Source organism: Pelodiscus sinensis, chromosome 31 (assembly GCF_052426305.1).
Source record: "Pelodiscus sinensis isolate ZL-2025 chromosome 31, ASM5242630v1, whole genome shotgun sequence".
NCBI lineage: Eukaryota > Metazoa > Chordata > Testudines > Trionychidae > Pelodiscus > Pelodiscus sinensis.
Genome location: NC_143082.1, coordinates 15,327,329 through 15,346,220, shown reverse-complemented (window position 1 = coordinate 15,346,220; position 18,892 = coordinate 15,327,329). Strand labels below are relative to the sequence as shown.

General features: G+C 67.6%; 1 protein-coding gene across 1 annotated transcript; it reads right to left on the bottom strand.

Moving 5' to 3' along the window:
- Positions 1-1,343: 1,343 nt before the first annotated feature.
- Positions 1,344-16,433, bottom strand: NFE2 (nuclear factor, erythroid 2). The gene is made up of 4 exons (XM_075901650.2): positions 16,026-16,433; positions 6,973-7,054; positions 5,667-5,870; positions 1,344-3,094 (listed from the first exon to the last, which is right to left on the bottom strand). Exons 2-4 carry the CDS (start codon positions 7,021-7,023, stop codon positions 1,997-1,999), a joined length of 1,353 nt encoding a protein of 450 aa, XP_075757765.2. The 5' UTR covers positions 7,024-7,054; positions 16,026-16,433; the 3' UTR covers positions 1,344-1,996.
- Between the last annotated feature and the right edge of the window lie 2,459 nt (positions 16,434-18,892).

The window sequence follows — 18,892 nt, the reverse complement described above, 5'->3', positions numbered from 1 at the left end:
GGGCCAGCTAGGGCCCCCGCAGTGTCCTTGGAGTGGGGGGGGGGCAAGTAGGGCACAATCAGATCCCCCCTACACACACACACATTTTGCTTTATGAGCGCACCACCTCGCCAACTGGGAAAGGGGGGAGCAGAACCCCTTGGTGTTGCCCCAGGCCCTCCCGCTTCCTGCCCAAACCTCCCCCCAGCCTGTCCCAGCGAACCCCCCCCCCCCCCCACAATCCGTTTCCCAGGTGTGGGGCTGGCAGGCTGCCCCCGCCCGTCAGTCCCTGCTCCCTGGGCATCAGCTCCCTGCAGCGGGCAGGTGGCAGCCATGGAACTCCCTGCTGCGCTGGGCCGGGAACCCTTCGCTGGGCTCGCCCTTGTGCCCCCTCGCACGAGCTGCTATGTGCACACTCGCCCTTCCACCGCATGCACACGCCCACTGCCCGCACACACGCCGGCCACGGCCTGTCCATGTGCCCAGTGAGAGGCGGGAGACGGTTCCCAGCTGCCCGCTGCGGTGCCGTTTATTGCTGGGCAGACGCAGCTGCAGGCCAGGTCTCTATTTACAATGGGGGCCCTGCACGGCGCCGGGCGGGGCTGCGTCTGCTCACGGTGACCCCCGAGCCCTGGGGTGCCCGAGCCGCCAGGATCTCAGCGACTCACACGACTCGCCACGATGGAGGATGGGCATGGTCCCAGCCCCACGGGCTCCGGGCCCCCAGCCCCGGTCCCCAGGGCCAGTCCCTCCCTGCCCGGCATCGCCAGGGAAACGGCTCTTCTGCTCTCCCAGCCACCCCCTTCGGGTCCTGTCCTGTGCCAGCCATGACCCCCAGTGCCCTCTGCTCCCCTTCCACTCTGCCCTCGGGCCCCCTCTGCTCCCCTTCCACTCTGCCCTCGGGCCCCCTCTGCTCCCCTTCCACTCTGCCCTCGGGCCCCCTCTGGTCCCCTTCCACCCTGCCCTTGGGCCCCCTCTGCTCCCCTTCCACCCTGCCCTCGGGCCCCCTCTGCTCCCCTTCCACTCTGCCCTCGGGCCCCCTCTGCTCCCCTTCCACCCTGCCCTCGGGCCCCCTCTGCTCCCCTTCCACTCTGCCCTCGGGCCCCCTCTGCTCCCCTTCCACCCTGCCCTCGGGCCCCCTCTGCTCCCCTTCCACCCTGCCCTTGGGGCCCCCTCTGCTCCCCTTCCACCCTGCCCTCGGGCCCCCTCTGCTCCCCTTCCACCCTGCCCTTGGGGCCCCCTCTGCTCCCCTTCCACCCTGCCCTCGGGCCCCCTCTGCTCCCCTTCCACTCTGCCCTCGGGCCCCCTCTGCTCCCCTTCCACTCTGCTCTCGGGCCCCCTCTGGTCCCCTTCCACCCTGCCCTCAGGCCCCCTCTGCTCCCCTTCCACCCTGCCCTCGGGCCCCCTCTGCTCCCCTTCCACTCTGCCCTCGGGCCCCCTCTGCTCCCCTTCCACCCTGCCCTTGGGCCCCCTCTGCTCCCCTTCCACCCTGCCCTCGGGCCCCCTCTGCTCCCCTTCCACTCTGCCCTCGGGCCCCCTCTGCTCCCCTTCCACCCTGCCCTCGGGCCCCCTCTGCTCCCCTTCCACTCTGCTCTCGGGCCCCCCTTGCTCTCGGTGCCTTCACAAAGGGGCGTGAAACAGGTTTCCTGCCATCCAGGGAGGAAGACTCCAGGCGTGTCAGCGCGGTGGGGCCCACGGAGCAGAGCCGGGCGCCGAACCCTTCTCCCTCTCTGCAGGGCGTGGCAGCTCCATGGGGCGAGGGGGCCTGAGAAGCTGCAGCCAGCGGCCTCGCCTCAAACGCCCCGAGGAGCAGGCGGAGTGGGGGGCCCTGGCCAGGGGAGCGCAGAGGGACGGGGCGTACCCGCAGCTGGGGCACGGGCGCATCCGGCGGACAGCTCCGGGGGTGACGCACGGACGGGCCCCCATGGCCATGCGATGCCTCCGGGGCTCAGGGAGTCCCGCGCGGAAGGGGCCCCCAGGCATGTTTGCTGGGGAGAACAAAGCCGCCCCGCCCCGCTCAGTCCCTGCTGTCCGGCTTCTTGCTGCGGGGCACCAGGAAGATGCCGCCGTCGGCGGTGAGCTGCAGGGAGAACTCCTCGGGCGAGTAGGGGTTCCCCGCCTCGTCCCGCAGCAGCAGGAAGACCTCGTGGTAGAGCTGGCCCAGCCTCTGCCGCATGAGGCCCAGCGTCTTGTCCACCTCCCGCCGGTCGGCCAGCAGCTGCTGCCGCTCCCGGCCCAGCTGCTCCAGCTCCTGCTCCAGCTGCACGATGGTCTCCAGCTTGCGCTTGCGGCAGTTCTGAGCCGCCACCTTGTTCTTGCCGCGGCGCCGGATGTCCCGCACCAGCGCCAGCTGCGGCTCCGTCAGCGGGAACTTGGCCACCAGCTCGTTGAAGTCGTCCACCGGCAGGTTGACGATCTTCTCGGTGGGGAAGGGGATCTTCATGGCCAGGGCGCGGCGCTCGTCCCGGCTGCAGGCCAGCTCGGCCCGCGGGGCAGCCCGGCCCTTCTCCGCCTGGGCTTGGAAGGGCTCCGGGGGCTGCGTGGTGCCGAAGGGGAGCGCCTCCTGCAGGCTGGGCAGCAGGGGGTAGTGCGGGCTGTAATCCACCGGGTACATCTCCGCATAGTCCGCCCGCAGCCCGCAGGGCTCCGGCCCCTCCGTCTCCATGGAGTCTGCCTCGCTGTAGTTGAGGGACAAACCCGAGTCCGATTCCAAGTCCTCCTGGGCGCTGCAGGGCGGCGGGGGCCCGTAGCCCTCCGCCCGGCCCCCGGCCACCCCGAGGGACTCGCTCAGCAGCCCGGAGAGCGACGGAGTCTTGTTGGGGCCCAGCTGAGCCAGGGCAGCGGCTGCTGGCGCCGGGTCGAGGCTGGATATCAGCATCCCGGTGTAGCCGAAAGGGGGGTCCAGGGAGGGCATGGGACCCATGCCCAGCCGGGGGCACGGGGCCGCCGGGACGTCCAGGTAGTGACGGTCGTAGGCGGGGGCAGGCTGACTGCAGCTGGGCACCGGGCCGTCCCCCAGCGCCGGGCAGTGCCCGTAGCTGGCCGCGGGCCCCATCTGGTGCATGAGGGTGTAGAGCGCGGGGTCACAGGGGGCCTCGTTTGGCACATCCAGGCCCTGTGGGGGGAGAGATGCAGGTTAGTTAGTGCTGCCCACGAGGCCTGGCTGGGCTGGGCCTCCCACCCCCGAGGGGCTGGGGTATTGTCCCTCCCATGCTCAGGGGACCCGTGCAAGGAATCCAGCCTTTTCTCCCCGCCGGGCTCCATCGTCAGGGCACCGGCCGCCGGGCTCCCTGCGCCGGATGCATTTACGCCCGTCCCTGCGGTCCAGGGCTGCGTCCTTCGCAAGCCGCCTCCCGAACTCTCCTCTGGATACGCCAGCACGTGGCTTCCCGACCTCACATGCACACGGTGCCCATCCGCCCTGGTGCTGCGTTTGGTCCTGGGTCGAGGGATTCCTTTACTCTGAGCCATCCCAAGGGTGTTTAAACAGCCCCCGCCCGGCTTGCGGGCGCCTCCCCCTCGTGATAGCTCCCTTGAGCGGCCAGCTACCCGGCGTCTTCCTTCCCGGGGCGCCCCCTTTAAAAGGGAGCTGACGCCACGGGGGCGTTTCTTGGAGGGTCCCCCTACAGGGGGGTTGATTTGATTTGCGCTCCCGTTGCTTTTCCCGAATGGGCCAGCTGGGTTCATCTCTTGGACCAGACCCCGGGGACCGCGCTGGACTCAACCGAGAGTCGCCTCTCGCCTCCCGGACTGGCTCCCAGGACTGGCTCCCCCGGCTGCGGTCGTCAATGGGGTCTAGGAATTTCATGGCTGCACCTCGCCCGGGGGGACTTGTGCCCTCCCCACGGCGCGCTTTCCACTTTGGCAGCATCTCCAGTCCTGGGCATCTGCAGCCCCGCTCACCTGGCGGGTCCGGGCTCCCTCAGCCCTGCGCCCGCCCCACACTCAGCAGGGCCTCCAGCCCAAGGACGGGGCCACGGAGGCCTCAGGATATGGGGGTGGGGAAATGCAGCACGCTGGGAACTCACCATACGCACCCTGCGTTAGAATGGGGGCCCAGCGCATACTGGGGACAGCCTGCCCCTAGGGTGGTATGGGGAGCCCAGAGCATGCTGGGAAGGCGCCGTTCCTTGGGGTAGGTTGGGGAGCCCAGAGCATGCTGGGAAGGCGCCGTTCCTTGGGGTAGGTTGGGGAGCCCAGAGCATGCTGGGAAGGCGCCGTTCCTTGGGGTAGGTTGGGGAGCCCAGAGCATGCTGGGAAGGTGCCGTTCCTTGGGGTAGGTTGGGGAGCCCAGAGCATGCTGGGAAGGCGCCGTTCCTTGGGTTGGGATGGGAGCCCAGAGCATGCTGGGAAGGCGCCGTTCCTTGGGGTGGGATGGGAGCCCAGAGCATGCTGGGAAGGCGCCGTTCCTTGGGGTAGGTTGGGGAGCCCAGAGCATGCTGGGAAGGCGCCGTTCCTTGGGGTAGGTTGGGGAGCCCAGAGCATGCTGGGAAGGTGCCGTTCCTTGGGGTAGGTTGGGGAGCCCAGAGCATGCTGGGAAGGCGCCGTTCCTTGGGTTGGGATGGGAGCCCAGAGCATGCTGGGAAGGCGCCGTTCCTTGGGGTGGGATGGGAGCCCAGAGCATGCTGGGAAGGCGCCGTTCCTTGGGTTGGGATGGGAGCCCAGAGCATGCTGGGAAAGTGCCGTTCCTTGGGTTGGGTTGGGGAGCCCAGAGCATGCTGGGAAGGCGCCGTTCCTTGGGGTAGGTTGGGGAGCCCAGAGCATGCTGGGAAGGCGCCGTTCCTTGGGGTGGGCAGGGGAGTGGAACAAGCTGCGATCGCCCTGCCGGGGGGGGGGGACAGGCCCAGAGCATGCTGGGAAGCGCTGAGCCCTGCAGCAGGTGCCTGCCCTCCCGAGATGGACAGGGCGATACCGTCCCTCCCGGAACAATGGAGCCGATTCAGCTCTTCAGACAGACGCCCCATTGTGTGCCTGCCCCCCGCCCTGCCCCCGCCCGCCGAGCCCCGCACGGGCCCGGCCGTGAATGGGGCAGTGTTGGCGCAGGGCGGCTCAGCGGCTCCGTCCGCCTGGGAAGATTAAAGAGCCGGCGGCGTGTAATTAATACCCAGCGCTCCGCCCGGCCTGGGGGGCAGGGGCTGGGGGAGGGGGCTGTGTGTCCCCAGAGCCCGGGCTGTCTCCCCATGCCGCTGCTGGGATGGATCCACGGGGCTGCAAAGCCCCCCAGGGACAGGCCTTGCAGCCCCCTTGTCCTTCGGCCGGGCCCAGCCACTAGGACCAGAGCTCGGCCGGCCGGCGGGCGCCCCGGGAACCGTTCCCAGGCCAAAGGCGCCGGGAGCAGCCGGGAGACCTGAGACCCAAACGTCGGGGCTGGGTGGGCTCCGTGCTTGCAGCCGGGGCGGAAATGGAGGGGCCGCTGGTCCCTCGCCCCGCTCGTCCAGCCTGAGCCAGGCCAAGAGCCGTCCCGTGCCTGCCCCCCTTGCGGGGGGATGGGCCGGGGGTCCCCTGCCTGTGCCAGGCTGAACCCGCGGGACTTTTCCCCTCCCCGGGCGCCGGGCGCTCGCTGGGGTCTGGCGTCTCTCGCCCCCGGGGGCGGCGGCCAGCGGCAATGGGGCTGGCCCCAAAGCCAGCCCGGGTAGGGGAGGGAAGCAGACGGGCCCCCTCTCTGGAGGGCTCTGGGCGGGGCTCACCTGCAGCTCCGCAATGGACATGATCTCCTGCCAGGTCAGCTCCATCTCGCCCTGCTGGCCGGGCTCGCTCGGCAGCGGCGCGGGCAGGAGCGTCGTCCGGGCCCGGCCCTGCTGCGGGGGGCAAGGGGGCATCTTGCCGGCCCAAGCCCTGCCCAGAGTCTGCTCCAGAAGGGCCACCCCGAAACCGGCCGTGGCAGCCAAATTCTGCCGCACAAGGAAAGAAAGAACGCGATTGGATAAAGGTCCAGCCTTTCCCTCTACTGATTGGTAGAGCTAGGATCCACCCTCGCCTTCCTGCCTGCTGATTGGTGGAGACAGGATCCACCCTCGCCTTCCTGCCTGCTGATTGGTGGAGACAGGATCCACCCTCGCCTTCCTGCCTGCTGATTGGTGGAGACAGGATCCACCCTCGCCTTCCTGCCTGCTGATTGGTGGAGACAGGATCCATTCTAACCTTTCTGCTTGAGAGGGACGGGATCCACCACAAAGGTTGAGGGGGAGAGACATGATCCACCCTCGCCATCCTGCCTGCTGATTGGTACAGACAGGATCCATGCCAGCCATCCTGCCTGCTGATTGGTGGAGACAGGATCCACCCCGCCCTTCTGCCTGCTGATTGATAGAGACAGGATCCCCCTGCCCTACAACTTTCCTGCCTGCTGATTGGTGGAGACAGGATCCACCCTCACCTTCCTGCCTGCTGATTGGTAGAGACAGGATCCCCCCGCCCTACAACTTTCCTGCCTGACGGGTGGTCTGAGCGCTCTCTCTCTCTCTGACAGCCGGAGAGCTCTCTCTGATCCCGGGCACCCTCAGAAGCTCTTGGGAGCCCCAGGGTGCCCCGGGCCCTGAGGCTTGTCCTGTCCAGCAAGGCCCGGGTGTGGCAGGCGAAGGGGGCTGCCCAGGCTCGCTCTTCGTGTGCATCTCCCCAGGGCCTGCTGGACCAAGTGCGTGTAGGAGGCAGGCTCTCCCTGGAGCCTGTGGTGGAGGTCGGCTCCAGATCCAACTTCCCCAAAGTCTGGGGCTGCTGGCCTGAGGGGTCCTGGCTCTAACTGGGCGCCTCTTCCCCTTCCGCCTGGGGTGATCTCACCCCGCCCTCCCCCCTTTCTGACCTGCCCTGCTGGGTCTCCCGCTCTGCAGGGCGGCTGCCCCACGCCTGCCAAAGGGGGAAGGCTGCAGTATGGAGCCCGTTCTCCAGCGCCACGTTTCCTGCGGGTGGGATGTTCCTATAGCCACCCCGGGCGTGACCGCCCCGTCTGGCGCCCTGATAAGGCCCCCTCCCCCGCCGCCTGGTGGCTCCCCTCACCTCCGAGCCGGTTCTGTGAATTTGCAGCCCGCAGCTGGCCAGATCAGACATGCATGAAGCCACGAGGAGGCCTGCTCTGCTCCTGCAACACACAGATAAGGTCCCTTATCACCCGCAGCCGCATGGCCCCAGCATGCACCCTGGCCTGCAGCTGTCAGGATCACGCCTTGCCAGCTCCCAGAGCCCCCCTGCGCTCTGCCCGCCCCCCCGCCAGCCCTGACCATCCCTGGTCCGGGCCCAGGGCCAGACAGAGGCAGTGTGGTCTAGTGGGTAGCGCGCTGCACTGGCCCGGGTCCAAGGCCAGACAGAGGCAGTGTGGTCTAGTGGGTAGCGCGCTGCACTGGCCCGGGCCCAGGGCCAGACAGAGGCAGTGTGGTCTAGTGGGTAGCGCGCTGCACTGGCCCGGGCCCAGGGCCAGACAGAGGCAGTGTGGTCTAGTGGGTAGCGCGCTGCACTGGCCCGGGCCCAGGGCCAGACAGAGGCAGTGTGGTCTAGTGGGTAGTGCGCTGCACTGGCCCGGGCCCAGGGCCAGACAGAGGCAGTGTGGTCTAGTGGGTAGCGCGCTGCACTGGCCTGGGCCCAGGGCCAGACAGAGGCAGTGTGGTCTAGTGGGTAGCGCGCTGCACTGGCCCGGGCCCAGGGCCAGACAGAGGCAGTGTGGTCTAGTGGGTAGCGCGCTGCACTGGCCCGGGCCCAGGGCCAGACAGAGGCAGTGTGGTCTAGTGGGTAGTGCGCTGCACTGGCCCGGGCCCAGGGCCAGACAGAGGCAGTGTGGTCTAGTGGGTAGCGCGCTGCACTGGCCCGGGCCCAGGGCCAGACAGAGGCAGTGTGGTCTAGTGGGTAGCGTGCTGCACTGGCCTGCAGGCTCTATTCCTGGTTCTGGGCAGGTTGCTGTGCTACTCAGTGCCTTAGTTTCCCTTCCTTGTGTCTACTCCCTTTCTCGCTCTGTGTCTGAGCAGGGCTCTGGGCTCCGTGAGCTGCTGGGACGTGCAGAATAACCGTGGGGGGGCCCAGGGAACCGACTCAGATCAGCCACAGCTCTCCCACCCTCAGAGACAGGGCCACGAGCGGCCGGGGCCTTGGGCTCGCTTTGTGCCCCCCCCCCAGCACAGCGCCCCGTGGGGCTGGAGCTGAGTGCCGGGGAGAGCGCCCCCTGCTGGCCCCCACCCTGCTCCCCGCAGCCCAGCGCCCCCTAGTGCTGTCCTGGGGCCAGCCCTGGCCGCTAGGGGAGAGCGCCCCCTGCTGGCCCCCACCCTGCCCCCTGCAACACAGCGCCCCCTAGTGCCGCCCTGGGGCAAAGGGGCCAGCCCAGTTAGGGGAGAGCGCTCCTGAGTCCCGGCCCCCGGCCGTGGGCCCACAGCCCTCCCCGGGCCGGCGCCTGAGCTGGCAGGCAGGGCTGCCTCCCTCCATCGATTGCACAAGAGGCGCCCTGCTGCAGGGGAGCCCCGGCCTGCCGGGAAGAGAAGCAGAAATGGCCCCGCCCGGCGCCCGCGCTCCCCCGCCTCCGCTGGCAGCGCCCTCCCAGGGGAACGGCCCTGCCCCCCAGTCAGCTCCGTGAGCACCGGCCCCCAAACGCCTCCCCAGGGATGCTCAGACCCCCGTTGGGGGGCTTCAGAGGCCTCGACCCCCTTGTGGAACGGAGAACCCCTGAGTGTGTGCTAACCCAGGGCACCAAGGGACAGCTCCCCCCCCCATAGCCAGACTAGCTCCGTGGGGCACCAAGGGACAATTCCCGCTGCCCCCCCCATAGCCAGTCTAGCTCCGTGGGGCACCAAGGGACAGCTCCCGCCCCCATAGCCAGACTAGCTCCGTGGGGCACCAAGGGACAATTCCCGCTGCCCCCCCCATAGCCAGACTAGCTCCGTGGGGCACCAAGGGACAGCTCCCCCCGCCCCCCCATAGCCAGACTAGCTCCGTGGGGCACCTAGGGACAGCTCCCGCCCCCCCCCCCCATAGCCAGACTAGCTCCGTGGGGCACCTAGGGACAGCTCCCGCCCCCCCCCATAGCCAGACTAGCTCCGTGGGGCACCAAGGGACAGCTCCCCCCCCCCCCCCATAGCCAGACTAGCTCCGTGGGGCACCAAGGGACAGCTCCCCCCCCCCCCCATAGCCAGACTAGCTCCGTGGGGCACCAAGGGACAGCTCCCGCCCCCCCCCCCATAGCCAGACTAGCTCCGTGGGGCACCAAGGGACAGCCCCCTCCATAGCCAGACAGCTCCCCCTTATGGCCAGGCTGTCTGCGTGATTCCAGGTCCCCCCCACACGGCCCAGCTGGTTCTGTGGGGCCCTGGGAGAGGAAGGTTCCCTGCCCCACCCCCTTCTCATTCCCCGCTAGTGCACTCCCCCCCTGCCAGGGCAGCCCCCTCCCACACTGTCCCCCCCCGGTTCCGCACGGCAGTGCACCCCACCCACAATCCGGCTGGGATCATGTGGCTTTCCCAGAGCTCGCTCCTGGCTCCTGGTCTGCAGCGCCTGGCCCTGGGTGCCCCCCGAGCTCCGCCAGGTGCCACCCAGGTGCGAGGGGTGAGTCTCCCCCGGGCCGCGGTGGGGCCGGGGGCTCTGGGCACGGTGAGATCAGAGCCGGGGCAGGGATGGGCTCTGCCCGGGGCCGGCTGGGCAGCTCCCAGGTCACTGACCGGCCAAGTCAGGGTTTGCATTACAGCGGATTGGCACCCAGGGGCTGCAGCCACTGCTGTCGGGACACGGCACCTTCCCCTGGGGGCCACCCAGCCGAGCAGCACCCACGGCCCCTCCCCCCTGTCTGCGAAACGAGTTTGCCAGGGCTCCAGCCCAGCGCCTGCACCCCCCAGCCAGCCCTCCAAGCCCCCTGGGCCCGCTCAGCCGAAACACCCCAGCCTGGCTACTCCGGCCACTGTCCAGCCCCAGAGACTCCCCCAGGCCCTGGGGGCCGACTCCCTCCCCCTTCCTGGCTCCTGGCTCCTGGCTCCTGGCTCAGCTCCACTTTGATCCGGCAAGATCCAGCCTCCAGGGCGGGCGTTCCCACGGCTCCTGTTCTCACTGCTCATTTGTTAGGGGCATTACGGTAGCATCTCCAGGACCCCGGTGCGCCAGGCGCTGTACACCCCCCCCCCCCCCGTGCCGAGAGCTGCCACCTCTGGGGGGGATGCAGCAGCTTGTGGTCAGAGGAGTGGGCCACGTGGCCAACGCACTCAGGGGTGGAAAGGCCCCAGCGCTGGGCCCGGGCCTTGGCTGGCTCGTCTCCACAGGGGCCACAGGGGCTTTTCTCGCGCCAAAAACCAGTTCCCGAAATCCGCCAGGTTCCCCCTCCCCCCTTTTGCTTTTGTCTCCATCCCTGGCTACTTTAGCACCCGCACGGCCCGGTTCAGGGCGGGATGGGGGGCCATTTTCTGGCTGGAGCCGCATGGGGCGGCCGACGAGACGCTCCCAACGGCCCCTTTGAATCTCTTGGGAACATTTCGTAATTTTCCAAAAATACACACGAAAAACCAGCAACGCCATGTCGAAAGAGGAAACAACCCTTTGATCCCTGAAATCGGGGGGCGTGGCTCTCCACCGAGAAACCCCCCCCACGCAGACATGTGACTTGAGTAACCGGTCCCAGCTGGCCGTGGGGCGCCTCTCCAGGCTCCCAAATCCTGCCCGTGGGGCACTGGCCGGGGGGGGCGGCTGGCCCAGCGCCCACTGATGCCCTGCGGGTGCCCCCAGCTGCCTCACCCCTCTGCTCCCGGCCACAGGAACGCCCTGCCCGACCGCACGCTGCGCTTACTTCTGCTTTCCCGCGCTTCCAGCCGCCGCATCCCGCCAGGACGGGAGGGCCAGGCTGCCCCCAGCGCCCGGCTGGACGGGGAGAATGCGCCTGTTCGCGGGGGGGAGGAGGGGGCATGTGTGGGGGAGGGTACAGGGGTGGGCTCCTGGGTCCTCTCCTTGGGCCCTGGCAGGGGAGTGGGGCCTAGTGGTTAGAGCCACCGGGCTGGGAGCCAGGACTCCTGGGCCCTCTCCTTGGGCCCTGGCAGGGGAGTGGGGCCTAGTGGTTAGAGCCACCGGGCTGGGAGCCAGGACTCCTGGGTCCTCTCCTTGGGCCCTGGCAGGGGAGTGGGGCCCAGTGGTTAGAGCCACCAGGCTGGGAGCCAGGACTCCTGGGCCCTCTCCTTGGGCCCTGGCAGGGGAGTGGTGCCTAGTGGTTAGAGCCACCGGGCTGGGAGCCAGGACTCCTGGGCCCTCTCCTTGGGCCCTGGCAGGGGAGTGGTGCCTAGTGGTTAGAGCCACCGGGCTGGGAGCCAGGACTCCTGGGCCCTCTCCTTGGGCCCTGGCAGGGGAGTGGGGCCCAGTGGTTAGAGCCGCGGGGCTCCGGCTCCGCGGAGAGCAGGGTGCTGTTATTGTGGGGCGTTGCCGCACGCAAGGAGTTAAAGGCCCTGATCGGCCCCCTCCCCCGCTGCAGCCTGTGGGCCGTTATCACCTTGTGGGGCCCCCGGTTTCCCGCCCCTGTTTCGACACCGGCCCCCTACGATTTCCCAAGGCCCTGGCGGGATGTTGCACAAGGCGACTGTGATGCCCGGCCCTTCTTGGTTAACACTGAGCCTGGCTCCCATACGGCACCTCCCCCGCCCTTGGGCCCAGGGTGTGGGGCAGGGGAGGGGGGCTGCAGGGGGCGGCGGAGGGGACATCCTCCCCCACCAGCCCTGGTGGCTGCCCGCCCTCTCAGCCCATCAGGAGCCCTGCCATGGGGTTGGCGTCATGCACGGAGAGCACAGGGCAGGGGGGTGCAAACACTGCCAACCCCTCCCCCTCCCGCAGCAACCACTTGGCACAGCCAGGCACCGACGCGGGTCGCTGCCCTGGCACCCCGGCAGGCAGTGTGGCCCGCTCTGCCCTCAGGAGACGTGGGATTTGGCCTGCTGGGTGCCCATGGGCGAGCGGTGCCTCTCCGTGCCTCAGTTTCCCCAGCCACACAACTGGCCTCAGCGAAAGGCTTTGGGGTCGCCGGAGAAGAGCCTAGTAGGGTTGTGACGATGCAGCTGGGAGCCGGCGGTTTGCTCCAGCCACCCTGCCCCTGTGATGGCTCTGACAGCTGATATCCCACTTCCCCCACCAGCAGTGCTAAGCCCTGGCAGTTCTCTTGCTCAAGCGCCCCTTCCAGCTGCTGGGGCTCACATACTCCCCTGTCAAGTGAGACCCACACCTCCTCCCCCTTCCACATCTCCCCCAATGGCACAGGATGGGGGATACTTTCCCTCCAGACCCCTGCACAGATGGGCCACAGCCTGATCGTTAACAGGAGCCGGTGAGCCTGTGCGCAGCACTGCCCTCTGCTGGGCAGAAGAACTGTCCAGCTGTGTGTCAGAGGGCCTGTATGCCGGAGGGGGATTTTCCCTTAGCGCAGGTGCCTTTCACACCAGCAGAAGCCAAGTTCAACATCAGCATGCGGCCTAGAGAGCTGGTCGTGGCGTGCCCAGAGCCCATGGCTTAGCTACGAGATTCTCCCCACTTGTCGTGGGAAGACCCTACAGCAACAAACCCATCTCTGGGCCGCAGTGCTTAGGGAGAGTCCACGATAACAAACCAGCAAGCAGAGCCGTGTGGCCAAGCGCTGGGTTGGGAGCGGGTCAGGGCTGGCATGGGACTCGAACCCACAGCCTGGTTTCACGGCTGGGGCAGGCGAGGCTGGTAAAGACTCACGGCTGAAGCCAGCCACGCCCAGGACCCCCGGGGCCCGGGCTTGTTCTGCTCCTCCGCCTGCACCGGAGCTTGCACGAGGCCCGTAGGGCGCCGGCGCCCTGCCTGGGGTTAGTAGCAGGGATCCAACTTGCAGCTGGATCTTTACCCCGGAGCCTGCAACACCCGCGCTTAGGTAAGGTGCCCATAACTGGCCTGGGTGCCACGGCTTCTATGTGGGTGGGCACCCATGCTAGTGTGCGAGCGCCACTGCCCTCTGCTGGATGGAATCCGTGCCGCTCTGCTCTGTGTCATAGCCCCTGTACTGCAGCCAAGGGGACTCTTTTCACACGGCTGTCTGGCCGGGAGGGAGTGCCACTGGAGGCTGCTGTCCCGTCCCTCAGGCCGAGCCCTGCTCTGAGCCGACAACCCTGCCCCCAGCCTGCTGTAGCCTTCAGGGTCACTCCACCAGCTTGGCGTATTGGGGCCAGTCCAGGGGCTCCGTGGGGGGGGGGGGGGCAGAGGGGTGCAGCCAGCCCGGGGCTCCCACCCTTCTCCTGTCCCATCTGTGCCCTGGCAAAGGCTCACTGCAGGAACTGCCGGCTGGTCTCTCTCTCTGCAGCCTCCGATGGAGACGATGCAGGAGCCTGGCTGCATCCTGGCTCCCTCCCCTAGCCGGGAGCAGCTGGCTGGGGACGGGAGCCTGCGGGGGCAGGGAGGCGGCTTTGGGACTTGCAGGGACACTGGGGTAAAACCAGAGTCACCAGCACAGCACCCCAAGCCCTGAGCCAGGGATGGGGCTGGGAGAGGGCTTGCCCCCCCCCCCCAGGAACGCAACCTCTGCCTTCCGGAGCGGAAGGAAAATCCCCACTAGTGATTAGCAGTATAGGGCACATGACACACAGCCCAGCCTGAGGCCAAGCCTGCTCCGTGGTGACATGCCCTTGGAGATGGGAGCGCACTGACATCCTGCGGGGAGATATTTCCTGTGCTGCTTCCCGTTGTTACCCGCCAGAGGACAGAGCTGCCAGGCAGCTCAGACCCTTAGAGAGAGCGAGAGCTACAGGAACCCCCTTATCGCCCCTCGGCAGGAGGCCTGGCCCCTCCGGGGCAGCCAGCAAAGCCGGCCCACTCCCCGGGCACCCAGAGCTGGGTAGCAGGGGATACCACATCCGCTGCGACGTCCCTGGATCGCCAACAGTCCCGGCCCCCAGCGTTGCCACATTCCCAGGCGCCTCGGCCAAGCCAGCCCCCCTCTGCCTGGGGCTCTGGGGCTCTGGCAACGGCCCCCCTCCGAAAAGCAGACTGAGCTCCGCCTGCTCTGCGGTGCGTGCTCAGCCGCCGTGGGCTGTGCTGTTCCCCAGAAGTGGCTGCTTTGAGGCGGGGGTGGGGGGGGAAGTCCCTGTGTCAGCACCCTGGAGCCCTCTGGGGACCGAGTCCGGCCCTTGCTGCTCTGAGTGCGCAGCCCCTGGTGCATGAGCTGAACGGGACTCGCTGTTGGCTGTGCGGGGTCTATGACACGCCATAGAGCAGCACCGGTCCAGGAGAGGGCAGCGGGGAGCGCTAACTGCCAGGCCACCGCTCCAGAGAGCAGCCAAGCTCCTCTCCAGGGACAGGCTGGGAGCAGGGCCCCTGGGGCAGGGCCAATGGGCCATGAAGTGCAGCAGCTGGCCCCACCTGTGGGACCTCCCCCAACCACAGCCGTGTCCCTGGAGCCCAGGCCTGTGCCAGCTCAGCGGGAGCCTCTCTGTGTATTGCCAGGTAGCGCGGCTGCAGGGCCCCCCCGCCCAGGCTCTGCGGCATCATGGGGCAGAGAGTTCCGCTGGCCACGCGCTCTCGCGCGCCTGGTCCGACCCCAGCCTGCTGGCTTCCACGGCAGCTGCTGGGAGAGACCGTAGCACCCTGCCTCCCCACCCAACCCCCAACACACGCTGGAGGAGACTCTCCTGCAGCGCTTCTCCCTACGGGGTCTATGGGCCATGGCTACCAGTGCTGGGTGCTACCAGGAGAGGGCAGCGGTGCGCGCACACGCACACACAGACGCGCACACACAAACACGCACGTGCCCCTTTCCAACCAGAGAACTGGCCCCGCCAAGCCCCAGCCGGCCAGACACTAGACCCACAGGCCTCGCCCCCAGCAAGAGGAGCTGCCCCAGAGCCCAGCCCCACGTCACTCGCCCCACACAAAGGGGAAAGTGCAAACGCCTGGGAGAGACAGGGGGCTTTGGTGGGGGCGGGGCTGTGGGGGGGGGGTGTAAACGCTGTGTGTGTATGCGCCTGTGCACTCCGTGTGGGATGTGTGTGTGTGTGTGTGTGTGTGTACACAGTGGGTCTGTGTGTGTGTGTGTGTGTGTGTATACAGTGGGTCTCTGTGTGTGTGTGTGTGTGTGTGTATACAGTGGGTCTGTGTGTGTGTGTGTGTGTGTGTGTGTGTGTGTGTGTGTGTGTATACAGTGGGTCTGTGTGTGTGTGTATACAGTGGGTCTCTGTGTGTGTGTGTGTGTGTGCATACAGTGGGTCTCTGGGTGTGTGTGTGTGTGTATACAGTGGGTCTCTGGGTGTGTGCACTCTGCAGGTGTAGGTTGTGTGTGCACTGAGTGTGTATACAGTGTGTACATGTGTGTGCTCTCCGTGTGTAGGGGGCTTGTGAGTCAGGGTGTGTGTAGGTGTGTGAGTGAACGTGTGTATGTTTGTATCTTTGTGTGTGCACTCGGCGCGTCGGATGCGTGCAGGTGTGTTGTGCTCCATGGAAGAGTGCTGAGGGGGGGAGGGGCTGTGTTCTGCACCCCCAGCGGGTCACTAACTCGCACCCAGAGACCCCACAGCGCAGACGGACGCTCCCCGGGCAGAGCCCCCCGACCTCTCCTGCCCTTTCCCAGGCTGGGCAGCGGGGGTGAGTCTCCGGACTCGCCGGCCCAGCCGGACCCAAGCAGCCCCCCGACCCACGGGAAGGCTCCCGTCTGACCAGAACCTCCCGGGCTGCAGGGCCCCCACCCCACATGCCCAGCTGCCTTGTGGGCCCCACTTCTCCCCACTCACATGGGGCAGGCTCCTGCCCCCAGCCTCTCGGGCCCCCGGACCCTCGGGCCCCCGGACCCACGAGCCCCCAGCCAGCAGCAGGATGTGGGCAGCCGGACGGAGAGGGGATCTGGGTGGGGGGCTGGAAGGGGCCAGGGATCCGGGGGGGGGGAGGGGCTGAAAAGGGCTGGGGATCTGTGTCGGGGGGGGACATTGGAATCGGGGGGCTGGTGCTGGGGTCCCCAGTCCTGCCGCATTGGGGGCCACTCCTGTCCCCATGCAGGCAGGACGCCCCCTCCCTCCCCGCCATGGGGCAGTCTCCCACCCCCAGCCAGGTTCCAGCACCTGCCGGAGGGCGCAGCTGTGGGGGGCTGGGAACAAGCAGCAGCCGGCTCCTACCTGCCTGGGACCCCCAGCCGGGGCGCGAGACGCTGGAAGCCGAGCGGGTCCGCGCTGCGAGCCGGGGGGCTCAGGACACCTCCATGCTGCGCAGCTGGGGGCCCGGCGGGGCGGGCGGAGGGAAGGTGTCCGTGCGCCGCTCTGGGAGGCTCTGCCTCTCCCCGGGGCTGCTTGGTGTTACATAAGCGGGGCCGGCCCTGCCCCGAGCCCAACGGCCTCCCGCCCCCCCGCGAGGCGTGGAGGGGAAGCCACAGAGCCGTGTCCCTCGGGGACGCCCCCCCCCGCCTCCGGGGGCTGCCGTAGGGAAACAGGATCCCTCGCTCCACCGCACACCGTGATAACAAGGACACACACCGCAACACGGCACAGCCCGCCGCGACACACAGCCCTGCACACGCGTGTGCGGACGCACAAACACAGCCTCGCAGGCGCACACGCTGAGCCCCCTCCTCTCACAGCCACACGCGTGCACACAACCACACGCATGTGCACAAAGAGCCCCCTGCCCCCTCTCCGGAGCCACACTCAGCCACACAGCTGCACACGCGCAGAGCCCCACAAGCACACACAGCCACGCGCACACAAAGACAAAAGACAACTTTGAAAGTTATTACTAAGGCCTGAGAAAGACCAACACAAACCCACAAACACAGCCCACAACGGAGCGACACCGGTGCATGGGCTCTCCCCAAAGGGGGGGGTGTTTGTTTGTTTCTTTCTCTCCCCTCACCCCCCACACTGGACCGAAAGAACGTTTGCGACTTTTTGACGCCTTTAAGGAAACCTGCAAATTCACCAAGTCGAACGCAAATTCATGTTGAGGCCATGAAACAGGCTGTTTCTCCGCAGGAACCGCTGTGCATGTGGGCAGGCAGGGCCTAGGCCAGGAAGCCAGGAGATCAAAGGGGGACACATGACCGGGGGGCAACGGGGGGCCACCGGGAGACGGGGGGCGGCTAGCAGTGACAGCAGCGTCACTCCTGTCTTTTTTTTTTTTTTTTTTTTTGAGGCGCTGGTGCATCTGTTCACACTCTTGCCCGCCGTGACCCAATTGAACGGAGGGGGAAACTGAGGCACGGAGCGGCGGCTGAGGCGGACTGAAGGGCAGACAGAAAAGCCGAGGCAAAGGTGGGACTGGGACCCGTGTCCCCAGCTGCCTCTGGTCCAACCCGCTCCACCCAGCCGTGCAAGCCAGGGGGCCTCCCCGTGGGACAGCCAAGGGCGGAGCCGCCGGCTCCAGGAGGGGCGTGGGGCCTAGCGGGAAGGCGCCGCCAGGCTGGGCCACTGCCACAAGGGGCGGGTTGCCCGGGGCCCTGCCCCACTGCCGGGAGCCCCAGAGCGGCTCTTGCTGCCGGGCGGAGGCCCGAGGGAGGGAACCAAAACTGGGCAGTTGCACAACCAGAGACACATCCTCTCCGAGACGGGGGCTTTCCGTGGGCAGGGGGCCTGCCCTGAGGGTGGGGGCTGGGTGGCCAGTGAACCCCCTCACCCCAGGGAGTTCCCTGCCCGCCCCGGGGCGTTTCCCAGCCCCCAGGAATCAGGGCCCTCGTCAAACGAGGCCTCGCTGTGGGGCGGCTACAGGCTGCTGGGCGGGCCTGGGGCCTAGGACAGCTGGGTTCTCGCCCCTGTTGGGGGGGGAGAGAGAGCAATGGGGCGTGCCTCAGTTTCCCCTCCCGCCCTTTGTCTTGGCAGACTTGTGAGCGGGGGAGGGGAGGGGGCAGGGCTTGTGTCTCCCGCCGGCGCCGTGCGCGAGCCCCGAATACAAATAATCCGGATGGTTTGCTCCCTTCCTGGGTGGTTGGTCTTTCCCCCGGCAGCCCCGGGCCCAAGCTGGGAAGCCAGGCTCCGGGCAGGCCCAGTGAGCTCGCGCCCCAGAACAGCCCCAGGTGGGGGGGGCTCCGGGGCTGAGGCGGGAGGCCTGGATCTCAGCCCTTTCATTCTCCTGGGTTCCCCTCCCCCCAGGCCGAAACAAAGGCCCCTTTATGGGCCCAGGTTAGCAGCATCCCCCGGCACCTGTCTTAAAGGCGCAGGCAGCTTTTGTGCTGCCCATGCTGGTCCCCAGCTGCCACCCAGCCCTTGGCGTGTGCCCCGAATTCACTCAGCACACGTGTGTGCGCGTCATGGGTAGGACATGAGGGTGCACGTCTGTGCAGCACGTGTCATGTGGCCGCGGCTTGCCTGGGCCATGTAAATAACACGCAGCCCCACATGGCTTAATAGGGGAGAGTGCAGCCGCCCACGCCTGGGACATGCAAGCCATGTGAACACCATAACGCCACAGTAATGCCACGGCCACACATGTCTGCTACATGCAGCACCAGGAATGTCACGGCTGCAGGCGTCCATACCACACAGCACACGGGAATGCCATGGCTGCACACGGGAATGCCACGGTTGCACAAGTCCACAACATGCAGCACACGGGAAGGCCACGGCTGCAGGCATCTATAACACGCAGCACACGGGAATGCCATGGCTGCAGGCATCCACAAGACGCAGCACACAGGAATGCCATGGCTGCAGGCATCCACAAGACGCAGCACACGGGAATGCCATGGCTGCACACGGGAATGCCACGGCTGCAGGCATCCACAAGACGCAGCACACGGGAATGCCATGGCTGCACACGGGAATGCCACGGCTGCAGGCATCCACAACATGCAGCACACGGGAAGGCCACGGCTGCACATCTGGTGCCTGTCACGCTCTGCGAGGGTCTCACCGGCTCTGGCTGTTTTTCCTCCCTGGCGCGACCCCCCCTCCTGCACACACACAGGAAGGCCGTTAACTGTGGTTTCTGGGCCACCTCCTGTGTTTTGTGCCAGAGGGACAATTTATAACCCCCAGGCCCTGAACCTGGGTCGGGG

Bases quoted from the DNA above. Each gene is read 5' to 3' on its own strand.
- NFE2 (XM_075901650.2), bottom strand. From the start codon at position 7,023: ATGTCTGATCTGGCCAGCTGCGGGCTGCAAATTCACAGAACCGGCTCG. The intron at 5,871-6,972 runs GTGAGGGGAGCC...CTTGTGCGGCAG, and splicing joins TTCACAGAACCGGCTCGGAG to AATTTGGCTGCCACGGCCGG. The intron at 3,095-5,666 runs GTGAGCCCCGCC...CTCCCCCCACAG, and splicing joins TGTCCATTGCGGAGCTGCAG to GGCCTGGATGTGCCAAACGA.